A 15,110-nucleotide genomic window follows, 5' to 3' on the forward strand; every position below is an offset into this window, starting at 1 on the left:
ATTTGTTGATGACACAAAGATTGGGGGTGTTGTGGATAGTGTGGAGGGCTGTCAGAGGTTACAGCGGAACGTTGATGGGATACAAAGTTGGGCTGAGAAGTGGCAGATGGAGTTCAACCCAGATAAGAATGAGGTGGTTCATTTTGGTCAAATATGATGACAGAATATAGTATTAATGGCAAGACTCTTGGCAGTTTGGAGGATCAGAGGGATCTTGGGGTCCAAGTCCATAGGACACTCAAAGCTGCTGCGCAGGTTGACTCTGTGGTTAAGAAAGCAGACGGTGTATTGGCCTTCATCAATCTCATGGGATTGAGTTTAGGGGCCGAGAGGTAATGTTGTAGCTATATAGGACCCTGCTCAGAACCCACTTGGAGTACTGTGCTCAGTTCTGGTCGCCTCACTATAGGAAGGATGTGGAAGCCATAGAAAAGGTGCAGAGGAGATTTACAAGGATGTTGCCTGGATTGGGGAGCATGTCTTATGAGAATAGGTTGAGTGAACTTGGCCTTTTCTCCTTGGAGCGATGGAGGATGAGAGGTGACCTGAAAGAGGTGTATAAGATGATGAGACGCATTGATAGTGTGGATAGTCAGAGGCTTTTTCCCAGGGCTGTAATGACTAACACACGAGGGCACAGTTTTAAGGTGCTTGGAAGTAGGTACAGAGGAGATGTCAGGGGTAAGTTTTTTACGCAGAGAGTGGTGAGTGAGTGCAGTGGGCTGCCGGCGACGGCAGTGGAGGCAGATACGATAGGGTATTTTAAGAGACTCCTGGATAGGTACATGGAGCTTAAAAAATAGAGGGCAATGGGTAACCCTAGATAATTTCTAAAGTAAGGACATGCTTGGCACAGCTTGCCAAAGGGCCTGTATTGTACTGTAGGTTTTCTATGTTTCTATTAATTTTGTTTTTTCTTTCAAAAACACACATGAATTTTAGATCTGTTTCTTTTAAGTAGTTCCTAACAGATTCGCAGAATAGCTTTTCTGAAAGCCCCAAAATTCAGACAGAACAAACCAGTGAGGGAATTACAAAAAACAGTCTTTGTATTGAGGTACTGAGTGTAACAGGTTCGATTGATAGAGATTTCAGAATGAGACATGGGTCATTTGGACATCCTGCTGTGTATTGTGTTTGTTTTGTATTCTGGTATAATGTATATGCAAGTTTTTATATGACATTCTAATATTTTTGGTAATGATTTACATTCAAGGATTTTAGATATGTGTATGAAGAAGGAAGTTATAGAATCATGGAACTTCTTACAGCAGGAAAGGAGTCCTTTTGGACTTGGAATTGGACTCCAGCACTGGTGTGTTCCTCCTCCAGCAGCTGTCTTCAACCTCACACCACACTCACCCTAACCTGACTTTGCTCTATCTGACTCATTTATTTCCTCTTTGTCTGCCTCCACCTGTCATTCACTTGCCACTGTCTCACAACTGCACCCGTACCTTCCCTAAATGCCGTAACCTGTCTGTCAACTTCTGCCCCTTCTCAGCCCATCAGTCACCTCAGTTTCGTCTCGCCGTTCACTTTCTCCTGCCCTCACCATTCGCGATCTAAAACTTCGATTTCCTTTCCTCCCACAGATGCTGCTCGATTCACTGATCTCCCCTCGCGGATTGGCTGTTGCTCCAGATTCCAGCACCTGCAGTCTCTTGGGACTTCTCTGGAGTTTATGCCTGTCTCTGTAAGGGCAGCAGGTCCTGTTTCCTAGGTCTTAGCCCATAGCTCTCTCATTTCACCATCCTCTAGTTTCTATCCAGTTACCTTTTTAAAAATACTGTTTGAATTTCAACAATGCATTTTGAGTCATATTCCCTTGCTGCATGTTTCCTTTTCCTTGTGTCAATCATATTTTTATTACAATAACCATAGATGTATGTTCTCTTCTTTAAAACCCTTCCAGCAATGTGAACAGCTTCTCTATGTCGAGACCTTTCATCGCTTTGAACAATGGTTACAAGTCTCATATCAACTTCTCTAGAAAAAGAACAATACCAGTTTCTTTATTCTGTCTGCATTCCACAATTCCCTGATGTCAAGACCATTTACTTAATCCCTGATGCACTAAGGCCTTCATCTTTTAACTGACTTATGGTGATGAGAATTGAATGCTTCGTTCTTTTTTGGAGCTGAGTCAATCAATTATAAAGGATCCACATAGCCTACTTGCTTTTGTATCCTGTGTTTCTACTTTAAAGTTCAGGATCCCACATGCCATTCTAATTGCTTTCTCTTCCTACCTTGCCACAAGTCTTTCTGGTCCTGCTTCACCTCAGTCCCAATTTGTCCACGCCTAACTATACTAAATCCATTCAGCAGTGTTCGTCTTGTATTGCACTGTCAATTCTTGTGAAATTTATATTAAGAAACATAAGCTGGTTTGCTTCTTTCAGCTATTGTGATTAGTTGTTGGATTAAATCAGTGGTTATATGGTTTCAAACAATTAAGGTAGAATTTCTTTTTGTTGGGTGGAGTACTTGGAAAAGTTAGCAAAGCATAAACATGTGCAATACAGTTCTCAGTTGTATTATTTACCTGGCGTGCTTTCAATAAGGCATTGCCAAAGTCTGACTAACAATCAATTTGCAGCCTAAGTAGAGCCAATCCCTTTCTTCTTGGTTTCACATCCTCTGCACGCAATAGGAGTCTGGTTCCTTTCCAGTGGAGCCGGGGCATGTTTTTAACATCTATAAACTGCCGCTCACCTGTAAAGGTGCCTTCGTATGATCGGCTGTTCATATCCTGTCCTGTGGGTCAGTTTGAATTTTCTCCAGAGCTGACTGTGATCCATTACCCCCAACACAATTTGCATTTCAATAATGGCTACATAATATAACCCCGCCTCCCCCCTACACTGAATGGATCACTTTGCCATGTACTGTATCTGGTCATCCTTTCCTTTTACAATGGGATAAGTAAATGGTAAAAACCTTATAATTTGTTTGAATGAATGCATAAACTGGGTAAGTGCCTGTGGAAAAACAATGCACAATAGGTTTTGTTGCAGGTTTTTATTCAGATTCATTTTGTAATTTTTTTTATTAGAAGCCTTTGGTAGGTATTTATAAAAGTATAAAACCAGAGGGAAGGGAGAAACCAGGGTGGCTCTGTACTGGAACTGCTACGGAGCTTTGGAAACCTGTTTTACCCGCCTTTTACCTCAACGTTGACTGAATTTTCAAATGGTAGCTATTTTGTTCTGTTACCCAAGCCAACTGAAAGCAGATTAGGTTTGTTCCAAATGCTGTTTTATTTTTAAAGAAGATATTGTCATCTATGAATAATTATTGAAAAACTCCAGAGCTTTTAGAATATTTTTTTCCTTGAAGCTTTTGGTATTTACTTCAGTTATATGTGCATTGCTTTAATTTTATTTTACCTTCTGGAGGATAATTGAAAAAATAAATCTTGCTTCCTGATGTTCTAATTACTAGAATTCTTCTGTGTAGTTGGTTGTTGAGTAAGGCTGATCACCTCACTTTTCTGGAAAGTGCAGGCAATAATCCTAACAGAGGTTAACTGATAATCCAGTTGTGTTAGAAAAGGGAAATCCCCACAACCAATCCACTGAATCTTTGTGTGTAGGTGTCACCTCTTCACTTGTCAACAGGGAATCCAGGATAATGTGTCTGAAAGTTTGTGTTATTGAATTGCTGTAGATCTAGACTGCCTGTGCTTCATGATATACCATGCCTGAAGATTGCACCTGATGCCTGCCTCAAAGCGAAGTCAATCTAGTTGTCATACAAGATCCATAAAACCATAAGAAAAGAATTAGGCCATTTGGCCCATTGAGTCTGGTCCTTTATTTTATCATGGGTGATCCATTTTCCTCTCAGCCCGAATTTTCTGCCTTCTCCCCATATCCGTTCATGACCTGACTAATCAAGAATCTATCAATCTCTGCCTTCAATATACTTAAAGACTTGGCCTCCACAGCCACCTGTGCCAACGAATCCGACAGATTCACCACTCTCTAGCTAAAGAAATTCCTCCTCATCTCCATTCTAAAAGGATGCCCCTCTACTCTCAGGCTGTGTCCTCTGGTCTTAGACTCCCCCACCATAGGAAACACCCTCCTCCCATCCACAGGCCTTTCACCATTCGATAGGTTTCAATGAGGTCCTCCCTTATTTTTCTGAATTCCAATGAGTACAGGCTCAGGGTCATCAAATGCTCTTCATGTGACAAGCCTTTCAATCCCAGAAACATTTTCGTGAAGGAGTGCATGCATAAACAGGTGCAGTGAAAAACTACTGCAGCAGCATCACTTAAATCAGATAAGCAGCATTTTACAAGAAAAATTTAAACAGAAGAAAGAACACAATTAGAATAGAGAGCAAAGTTCATTTTAGTGCCAAGTGGTCATTGTGTAGCCCTACTGTGGTAATCATGATTGTGCTCATTTCTTCAAGAACCAAATGGTTGAATGGAAGTAGCTGTTCTTGGACCTAGTGTCCTCCTCCCTGATGATAGCTGTGAGAAGGCAAACTTATTAGTGGGTTTTAGACACAATCCCAAGTTAACTTCGTCAGAATCAGGCTTAGTATCACCAGCACATCATGAAATTTGTTTTGCAGCAGCAGTACATCAGAATAGAGAAAAAAATTTGAATTAACAATATATATAATTGTTGACTAAGTAGAGCAAAAATAAAAATTTAAAAAAATGTTGTGAGGTAGTGTTCATGGGTTCAATGTCCATTTAGGAATCAGATGGCAGGGAGGAAGAAACTGTCCCTGAATCGCTTGGTGTGCGCCTTCAGGTTTCTGTACCTTCTGCCTGATGGTAGCAATGAGAAGAGGGCATGTCCTGGGTGATGGAGTCCTTAATGATGGATGCGGCCTTTTTGAGGCCTCACTCCTTGAAGATGTTCTGGATACTAAGGAGGCTAGTGCCCATGATGGAGCTGACTAAGTTTACAGCTCTCTGCAGCTTTTTTCAATCTTGTGCAGTAGCAACCCCCCCAACCCCCAGCCAAACAGTGATGTCAACAGTTGGAATACTCTCCACAGGACGTCTGTAGAAATGTCTTCGGTGTCATACCAAATCTCCTCAAACTCCACTGTCACGCCTTCTTTGTAGCTGCATCAATACATTGCACCCACGGTAGACCCTCAGAGATATTTACACCCAGGAACTTGAAATTACTCACTCTTTCCACTTCTGATGCCTCTATGAGGACTGGTGTGTGTTCCTCGACTTCCTTTTCCTGGTCCACAATCAATTCCTCAGTTTTACTGATAATGAGTGCAAGGTTGTTGCTGTGACACCACTCAACTAGCAGATATATCTTGCTCTTGTACGCCCTCTCGTCACCATCTGAAATTCTGATGACAGTGGTTGTGTCATCAGCAAATATACAGATGGCATTTGAGCTGTGCCTAGCCACATTGTCATGGGTCATGTGAATAAACAGCAACCTATATGGGAAGGAACACAGCCTCCTCCCGAATTTCTTCTCAGTTGAACTCTAATACATAAATGATGCCTTGGCTTTAGTAGACTGTTTGCTATTGTTTGATATTGAATAGAAGAGGAATGTTACTGTATTCTTGCTCTCTGTGCAGAGTGCCCTGTTTTTCCTTTCTTCATCATGCATGTTAGTAACCCATCGTATCAAATGAAACTGCAAATTTATTACTCCAAGTGAATGATTGTAGAATAATTTACAGAATAACAGAGAATGGTTTTGAGCTCACCATGGTAAATAAAGTATTGGAATATTCATTTACTATATTTATATCTCTTTTGTTTTACTGCTTGTAAACTGGTTGCTGATTTTGCAGTGAATGTATTATTTGTAGAAAGAGATTCTAATTTCTCCATTTTTGTATTTCTTTTTCTTGTTTGTGCGATGATATTGAAGGTCAAGTGCCTTTCCTGAACATTTGTAGAAGGTATTCAGCACTGAAAGGACTGATTAACAATTCATGCTCATTGATTGCAGTGTAATAAATCCTACATCCAATGAAAGTTTTATCATTTGCTACAATATTTCTGAGCTGCGTCATGTACCAATACAGAAAAGATTATTTATCTGTTTAACCTGTCACTAATACATCACCAGCAATATACTGTAAACACAATGGCCACTTTTTTAGGTACAGGAGTGGAACCACTGTGGTCTTCTGCTGCTGTAGCCCATCCATTTCAAGGTTCAATGTGTTGTGTGTTCAGAGATGCTCTTCTGCAAAATATCAAGGAGCAGATAGGGAGACAGATTCTGGAACAATGTAATAGTAACAGGGTTGTTGTGATGGGAGATTTTAATTTCCCCAGTACTAATTGGCATCTCCCCAGAGCAAGGGGTTTAGATGGGTGGAGTTTGTTAGGTGCGTTCAGGAAGGTCTCCTGACACAATATGTAGATAAACCTATAAGAGGAGAGGCTGTACTTGATCTGGTATTGGGAAATGAACCTGGTCAGGTGTCAGGTCTCTCAGTGGGAGAGCATTTTGGAGATAGTGATCACAATTCTATTTCCTTTACCATAGCTTTGGAGAGGGTTAAGAACAGGCAAGTTAGGAAAGCATTTAATTGGAGTAAGGGGAAATATGAAGCTATCAGGCAGGAAGTTGGAAGCAAAAATTGGGAAAAGGTGTTCTCACGGAAATGTATGGCAGAAATGTGGCAAATGTTCAGGGGATATTTGCGTGGCATTCTGCATAGGTATGTTCCAATGAGGATGGTAGGGTACAGGAACCATGGTGTACAAAGGATATTGAAAATCTGGTCAAGAGGAAAAGAAAAGCTTACGAAAGGTTCAAAAAACTAGGTAATGATAGAGATCTAGAAAATTATAAGGTTAGCAGGAAGGAACTTAAGAATGAAATTAGGAGAGCCAGAAGGGGCCATGAGAAGACCTTGGTGAGCAGGATTAAGGAAAACCCCAAGGTATTCTTCAAGTATGTGAAGAGCAAGAGGATAAGACGTAAGAGAATGGGACCAATCAAGTGTGACAGTGGAAAAGTATGTATGGAACCGGAGGAGATAGCGGAGGTACTTAATGAATACTTTGCTTAAATATTCGCTACAGAAAAGGACCTTGGCGATTGTAGGGATGACTTACAGCGGACTGAAAAGCTTGAGCATGTGGATTTAAAAAAAGAAGACGTGCTGGAGCTTTTGGAAAGCATCAAGTTGGATAAGTCACCGAGACCAGATGAGATGTACCCCAGGCTACTGTGGGAGGTGAGGGAGGAGATTGCTGAGCCTCTGGCAATGATCTTTGCATCATCAATGGGGACAGTTGAGGTTCTGGAGGATTAGAGGGTTGCAGATGTTGTTCCCTTATTCAAGAAAGGGAGTAGAGATAGCCCAAGAAATTATAGACCAGTGAGTCTTATTCATTGGTTGGTAAGTTGATGGAGAAGATCCTGAGAGGCAGGATTTATGAGAGGCATAATATGATTAGGAATAGTCAGCATGTTTTTGTCAAAGGCAAGTCATGCCTTACGAGCCTGATTGATTTTTTTGAGGATGTGACTAAACACATTGAAGGTAGAGCAGTAGATGTAGTGTATATGGAATTCAGCAAAGCATTTTTAAGGTACCCCATGCAAGGCTTATTGAGAAAGTAAGGAGGCATGGGATCCAAGGAGAACTTGCTTTGTGGATCCAGAATTGGCTTGCCCACAGAAGGCAAAGGGTGGTTGTAGGCGGGTCATATTCTGCATGGAAGTTGGTGACCAGTGGTGTGCCTCAGGGATCTGTTCTGGGACCCCTTCTCTTCGTGACTTTTATAAATGACCTGGATGAGGAAGTGGAGGGATGGGTTAGTAAATTTACTGATGACACAAAGGTTGGGGGTGTTGTGGATAGTGTGGAGGGCTGTCAGAGGTTACAGCGGGACATTGATAGGGTGCAAAAGTGGGCTGAGAAGTGGCAGATGGAGTTCAACCCATGTAAGTGTGAGGTGGTTCATTTTGGTAGGTCAAATATGATGGCAGAATGTAGTATTAGTAGTCATAGTCATACTTTATTGATCCCGTGGGAAATTGGTTTTCGTTACAGTTGCAGCATAAATAATAAATAGTAATAGAACCATAAATAGTTAAATAGTAATATTTAAATTATGCCAGTAAATTATGAAATAAATCCGGGACCAGCCTATCGGCTCATTAATAGTAATACCCTTGGCAGTTTGGAGGATCAGAGGGATATTGGGGTCGGAGTCCATAGGACACTCAAAGCAGGTTGACTCTGTGGTTAAGAAGGCATACGGTGTATTGGCCTTCATCCACTGTGGGATTGAGTTCAAGAGCTGGTAGGTAATGTTGCAGCTATATAGGACCCTGGTCAGACCTCACTTGGAGTACTGTGCTCAATTCTGGTCACCTCACTACAGGAAGGATGTGGAAACTATAGAAAGGGTGCAGAGGAGATTTACAAGGATGTTGCCTGGATTGGGGGGCATGCTTTATGAGAATAAGGTGAGTGAACTTGGCCTTTTATCCTTGGAGCGATGGAGGATGAGAGGTGACCTGATAGAGGTGTACAAGATGATGAGAGGAATTGATCGTGTGGATAGCCAGAGGCTTTTCCCCAGGGCTGAAATGGTTAGCATGAGAGGGCACAGTTTTAAGGTGCTTTGAAGTAGGTACAGAGGGGATGCCAGGGGTAAGTTTTTTACACAGAGAGTGGTGAGTGCGTGGAGTGGGCTGCCGGTGACGGTGGTGGAGGTGGATATGATGGAGTCTTTTAACAGACTGCTGGACAGGTACATGGAAATTAAAAAAAACAGAGGGCTATGGGTGACCCTAGGTAATTTCTAAAGTAAGTACATGTTCGGCACAGCATTGTGGGCCAAAGGGCCTGTATTGTGCTATAGGTTTTCTATGTTTCTAAAACACTGTTGTAATATGTGGTTATTAAAGTGACTGTCACCTTCCTGTCAGTGAGAAACGGTCTGGCCTTTCTCCTCTGACCTCTCTCAGTAACAAGGTGTTTTAACCCACAGCACTGCCACTGACTGGATGTTGTTATTTTGTTTTTTTGCACCATTCTCTGTAAACTCTAGAGACTGTTTGGCATGAAAATCCCAGGAGATCAGCAGTTTCTGAGATACTCAAACCACCCCATCTGGCACCAACAATCATTCCAATGTCAACGTCGCTTAGATCATATTTCAAAGTTCAAAGTAAAATTTATTATCAGACTACATATATGTCACACATACAACTTAGATTATTTTTTCTGCCGGCATACTGAGCAAATCTACAGAACAGTAGCTCTAACAAACTGTGCAAAAACAAATTTAAATTTAATGCAGCCAGTCAGTACACATTCCACCACACGTCCATAGAAGTTTGTCAAATTTTTTGATGACATGCTGAGTCTCCACAGGCTCCTGAGGAAGTAGAGGCATTGTCACGCTTTCTTCACATTTACATTTCTCCCCGCATTCTGAACAACAACTGAACCTCTTGACCATGCTTTTGTACACTGGATTGCTGCCACTTGATTGGCTGGTTGGATATTTGCATTTACAAGCAGGCTTACAGGTGTACCTAATAAACTGGAGACTGAGTGTACATACTGAGTTGATTGAAATTAAATTTTCAGCTTAAATGTTTCATTTCATTTAACTGATCTTTTGTTGCTCCTGCAGGTGAAAGAGATTGCTCCTGAGTACTATGAGAACCTACCCCAGCACACATCCTGGGTCCGTGTGCTTTGGGACTTCGTTTTTGATGACAGCATTGGTCCATACTCCAGGATTAAAAGGGAGTGCAAGCTTGTGAAAGATGATTGAGGGGAACAGAAATAGAGAAGAAAATCCTGTAATTCCTGGCAATCAGAAATGAAAGTAAAAAAAAAATCTGAAATAAATTAGCTTCAACCATTACGTGAAAAGTCATGTCAACAATTAGACTCAATATTTACATGAACTAGCAGTTCTTTTAATATTCAAGTTAAATAATCTGCTGTACGGTGTCACAAAACTATGATATTAAATAAGGTCATTAAATTACAATTATTTTTAGCACCATTCAAAATAATTCTGATTCTGACCCAGTTGTTGAGCCTGTATTTTGTTGAAGCACTAAAATATTTTAGGTCCATTTTTTTTATTTTGGGAAAACTTTGGCTTTACACCAATATTGAATCAAGATGTGAACAGACTCCAAAATGAAACAGAATTCTGCTCACCCCTGAGTAGTGTCCTCTGTGATTCTGAGGTGAGGCTTGGTTTGTACTGCAACATTGCTGTGAACTGATAATAACGCTACAAATCTTGTGCAGATGCACTGTTAGACAATGAAATAACATTTTTCAGTTGAGGTATACACGCTGGCCGACTCATGTGTTATTTGAATAAAGTTGCCCTAGAAAGGGGAGTTGCTTTATTACTGCAATATCAAACCCTGTCTTTTCTCTCTCATAAAACCACCAAGTCCAAAGAGTCGCATAATCAGATTGGGTCAATTTATCTTTATTGAATATATCAACGTGGTGTTCATTGCATTCACTGAGGTCCATTAATATATGAATAACTCATTCTCCACAGCGAAAATAATTAACATTAGGCTTTAGAAATTTGTTGCATTTACTAATACCTGCAATTTTAAAAAAACTGCAGTAAATTGGTAGCAGTTAAAGTAGTGTGAAAAAAATGTGGTGGCCATTTGTTATTCTACAGTCATAATGCATTTAGGAGTGATTATCTGTACTGAAGATGCTGATAATCTGGAATGCCTCCACTCCTACTTTTAAAATACTCATGTCCAGTTAACATAAATGAGGATCTGTAGTTTTACAGATTCTCTGTATGCGAAAGAAATTTAAAGTGCATATTTCTTGTCACTAAACCACCACCTTTTGCTCTCGCGAGTATCTTAATAACTAAATTACGTTTATAAGCATCTGGTCCTTTGCAAAAAGAAAATGGATCACCTAACTCTACTCTGTTCCCGGAGTTTTAAGGAGCATAAGCTTGTGCACAGATTTAGATGTGAAGGTCCAGTTATTTTTCATAGGCTCCAAAACCAAATTTAATTTAAATATCATAGATGAAGTAATCATTGGAATTTGCTTGAGTTATTACAAAATATGCAATCAGATTCAGCTGAAATTTCACTCCTTTCACTACCATCAGATAATGAGATTTCTCTTGATACTGCTTTCACAGATAAAATTATGTTAGTGGAGATAGATTGGCTAAATTGTTTTTAAAGCGGTAATTTATTTCACTAACAAATAGCAGTGCAAATATAGACTTTGACAGTAGCTTTGTAGAACATTTCATTATGCCTAAATACACGTGTATATGAAGTTTGTAATCAAAACAGAACTTGAACTGACCTACTTGTGTGTGTAATTTTATTTTACATTTCGCTCAGCGAGAAAGAACTTTTTATGACAACAATATTAGTGACTGAAGCTTTGACAGTTAGAGTCTGAATGATAATGCTTCAGCATGTTCCGATGCATTTTGTTTCTTTTTGATAGTAATTTATTGCAATAATGACACTTCAAGCTATCTTTTTGTCTGTGGGGGGAGGCGGGGGGTGACTTTGAGATGTATGAATATATGAGCAGTGGATTTCTACCTTAATTATGTAGACCTTGGGAAAATACTGCTGCCTCAGGTCAGTCTTAACCTACGTATTTCATGGGTCAGTTTCAGTTTGTTCTAAAAGACACTGTGGTGTTCTGGTGTTCTGATGTCATGAGGGCAGCATGCATTTCTTTGTATGGTACAGGTCGGGTAGCTCTTCCTTGATCAGCAAAGATATGATGGGCCAAACGACTCCTCCTGCTTTGTAAGTTAGCTGTGGTCCTAAGTTGTTGTACTTTGTTCATATGTATGTGTTTATAAGATTGGTCTGCATTTATCTATCATGCCTGATGATCCTTGCTGGTGAGGGTGAACTGAAAGTGGAAAAGTGTGTGTCATAAGTAGTGAGAATTAAATATATCCAAGTCAGAAGAAAGATTTCATAAATTGCAGCTAAGAAATGAGACAGCAGAAATGTTTTAGTATGTTAGTGGACTATTATCCCACCAGCAGCCTTGTAGAAGTATCTTTTTGTAGCTCTGGTCACAGCAAGCTGGTCTTACTTTTAAAATTGCTCTGTGGGTGGATAACATAGAAGTCTTTGTGCTCTGATCAATTGCTGATGAGTTGCATCAATGGCAGCTATGGAATCAGACCTTGACCTACCAAGCATTTGGTACTTTCTCATATCCTTGCGTAGAAAGTAAACAGCTTATCCCACGATGAATGTATGTCACTTCCTGTTCTATTTAGTACATTAGGTAGGTTAAGGATTGTTAAAATTGCAGTTACAGTGGGTTAATGTGAATGCAATTAATAAAGGTTTAAACAATAATGCAGTGAAGCAAGACAAACCATTATGTAAATTCTGATCAGTTATGTAATTAAGAGCAGAATGCTCCCCTGAATAAAAGGAGTTTGAATATTGTTTGCTTTAATAGTTTCAAATGCCAGAGAAGTGTTTACATTACAATATGAGGAGTAAATTACAGCTTTTTTTTAAAGAGCTGAGTGGTGAAAGGATTGGATTCAATCTGCTGGAAGGGCCCTTTTTTCTCTCATTTGTGACTTCCTTGGTGTAGATAAATCATTCATTGGACATGATTTGAGCCCTAAATTATTCCTAAATGAATACACCGATTGTCTCATTCAGAAGAGTCATTGCTGTTTATGTAGGCAGCCCGTGTCACAGGTAATGAGAACTAGAAGGATTATTTTGCAAATTGCTGCTCCACATCCCAGGAAAACTGAACAGCCAGAAATGTCAACATTGTTTTATTAATATGCTAACTGACTGCTATACTATTTTTAGCCTTGACGAAGACTACAGTAGTCCTGGCTATTTGAAGCTTGACTTGAGTTTCAATACCCAAGGTTGACTGATACATTAATTAGAGTTGTTCTAGCATTTGAGAGAATGTTTCTGAAAGTGAATAATATGTGGCTCTTCAATAAACAAAAGAGAATACACTCCAGAACAGAATTAATAGGCCATCACATTAGTACAGGCTAGCTCTTCTGGGTTAGTGGTATAACAAAGGTAAAATTCATTTTGCAGCTAAATCTGAGGCAATGTGATAAATAGAGATGGCAAATAGCAGAAATAAACATTGCTAAGGCCCGGTAGATAAATATGCACTCTATAACTTACACACAGAAATAAAATTATTTTAGATGGTTTAGCTAGTGTGAAGAAAGAATGGTGTATATTTATGTTCTCTGACACAGCATCGATACCCCTCAGACTGAGTGGCATGCAAATTTATCACATTAAAAATAAAAGCTTTCCTATCCCCCAGAACCTGCTAGTTAATGTAAATGGCTACATTCAGGGATAATTTAATTGAGCTCTTCATTTCATGATGAATTAGCTGAGCTTTGATTTTAATGGCATCTCAACTTTCCAAACAGATTATTTTCTTACCATCTTTCTCACTGATTCAGTTGCATAGCTACAAAATTCTGTACTCGAGGTAAAGAATTACTTATATGATGTGGTTGATACCCATAATGAGGTCCAAACTCGCGATAAATCAATTAAAATAGTGTGATTACTGGTTGTCAATAAGGATACAGTGGTAAAATGTTTTAAGAAATCAATTTGTTTCCTAAATAATTATGCTATGACAATACTGGAAGATCCTAATCCAGTCTGCTTGAAATATTATTGTTTATTTGCCTGACTTTAGGATTGATGAAGATTAGGCTTTTACTTAGTAGAACTGTCTGCATACGTAAATAGATACAAGATTTAGCCTTGATCAGCTATGGTTATTTGTGTCAAGTCTTGACCAGCCTATTAAATGGAGCATTTCATTTAAGAAAATTAAATTTGTTCTCTTAGTCACTTTTGGAGCAGATTATGTGGAAATATTTTTGAGTATGTTTTTCCTATCATGTAAATACTATTTCTAAAAACTGCTTTGCTGATATTAAAATGTGATTTCTCTTTAAAGTTAGGATGTTTCTTTAAAATTTCTTTTGGAAATTACATAAATAAAGACTTTCAGTACTATTTAATTTGAAAGTTTTAAAATTAAAGTTGAATTTCAAATAAAATTGAGTGCAAATTGTTTACAGAATGAGTTGTCTTGTGTATTAAATATTACTTCTGCACGTGGCGAATGGATAATTAGGGAATCCACCTGGACCTTGCACGTTTACTCCTGCATTTGCAGCTGTACAATTTAAAGTTATCATTTAATATAATCAATACTTGTGTTTTGTGTACTGAATCACAATGTACTTGGATTAATATTCTAGCAGTGGATATTTACAACAGTAATCATTCTCTTATCTGCTTAACTTCCCGCTTTGCAACGTTCTGTAACTGGAACTTTCAACATCCTGCAATAAAGAACCTTCTGTTGAAAACCAGTCCAAGAACAAATTCAGTCATCCAACATTCTGTTTGACCGGTAGCATGCCTCTCCGCCCTCAGCACTTAACAGCTATGATGTACACAGCTAGAGCTCAAAGCCTTCTTTGACAGCATCTGCCAAACTTGCAAATTCTGCCATCTAGAAGGACAGAGCAGTAGATGGGTGCAAATACGTTGTCTGTAAATCCAACATCCTGACTTGGAAAAGTAGTGAAACCATCCACTGGTATTATTTTAAATTCTTATTTGTTTTAATAGCACATTGGGAGTTTCTTCACCATTTTGACTGTTTCATTTTAGAGAAAGTTTCTCAAGATTAATTAAGAAATAGCTGATGTAGTGCGCTGGCTTGATCTCGATGATCGTAACGAATGATACGGAAGACTTGAGGGACCGCCTGTTCTATTCCTGCTCCCATTAGTTTTTAATTAGGAGTGCACATTAAATGCTGACTTTACCAATAATGCTTACATTCCAGGAGTGAACAAAATAACCATACAACAACATTCAGCATCTGTTTTCTGCCTGCGGGGAATTCACTTCATTTTCAGGTGCCTATCTAAAAGCCTCTTAAACGCAATGATCATATCTGCTTCCATCGCCCCTGGAAGCCCATTCCATGAAGCTAGTGCATTATGTGTGAACAAAAGTAAAACTTGTTCAACACATCTTTAAATTCCCACTCCACTCCCCCCGCCCCCCCCCATTCCTCAC

The 15,110-nt window shown here is 39.4% G+C and overlaps 1 protein-coding gene across 2 annotated transcripts in view; it reads left to right on the forward strand.

Moving 5' to 3' along the window:
• The window catches only part of degs2 (delta(4)-desaturase, sphingolipid 2), a 69,913-nt gene extending 55,412 nt beyond the window's left edge, over positions 1 to 14,501 (forward strand). Inside the window, exons 3-4 of one of the 2 annotated variants that reach the window (XM_063047375.1) lie at positions 1,596 to 1,696; positions 9,626 to 9,730. In XM_063047375.1, coding sequence (XP_062903445.1) covers positions 1,596 to 1,696; positions 9,626 to 9,629 — 105 coding nt within the window. In that variant the 3' untranslated portion in view covers positions 9,630 to 9,730. Of the gene's footprint in view, positions 1 to 1,595; positions 1,697 to 9,625 lie in introns of both variants that reach the window. The other variant, XM_063047366.1, reaches the window with a different exon arrangement.
• Positions 14,502 to 15,110: the final 609 nt, after the last annotated feature.

The sequence above is a fragment of the Mobula hypostoma genome, chromosome 1, assembly GCF_963921235.1.
Source record: "Mobula hypostoma chromosome 1, sMobHyp1.1, whole genome shotgun sequence".
In the NCBI taxonomy this organism is placed as follows: Eukaryota; Metazoa; Chordata; class Chondrichthyes; order Myliobatiformes; family Myliobatidae; genus Mobula; species Mobula hypostoma.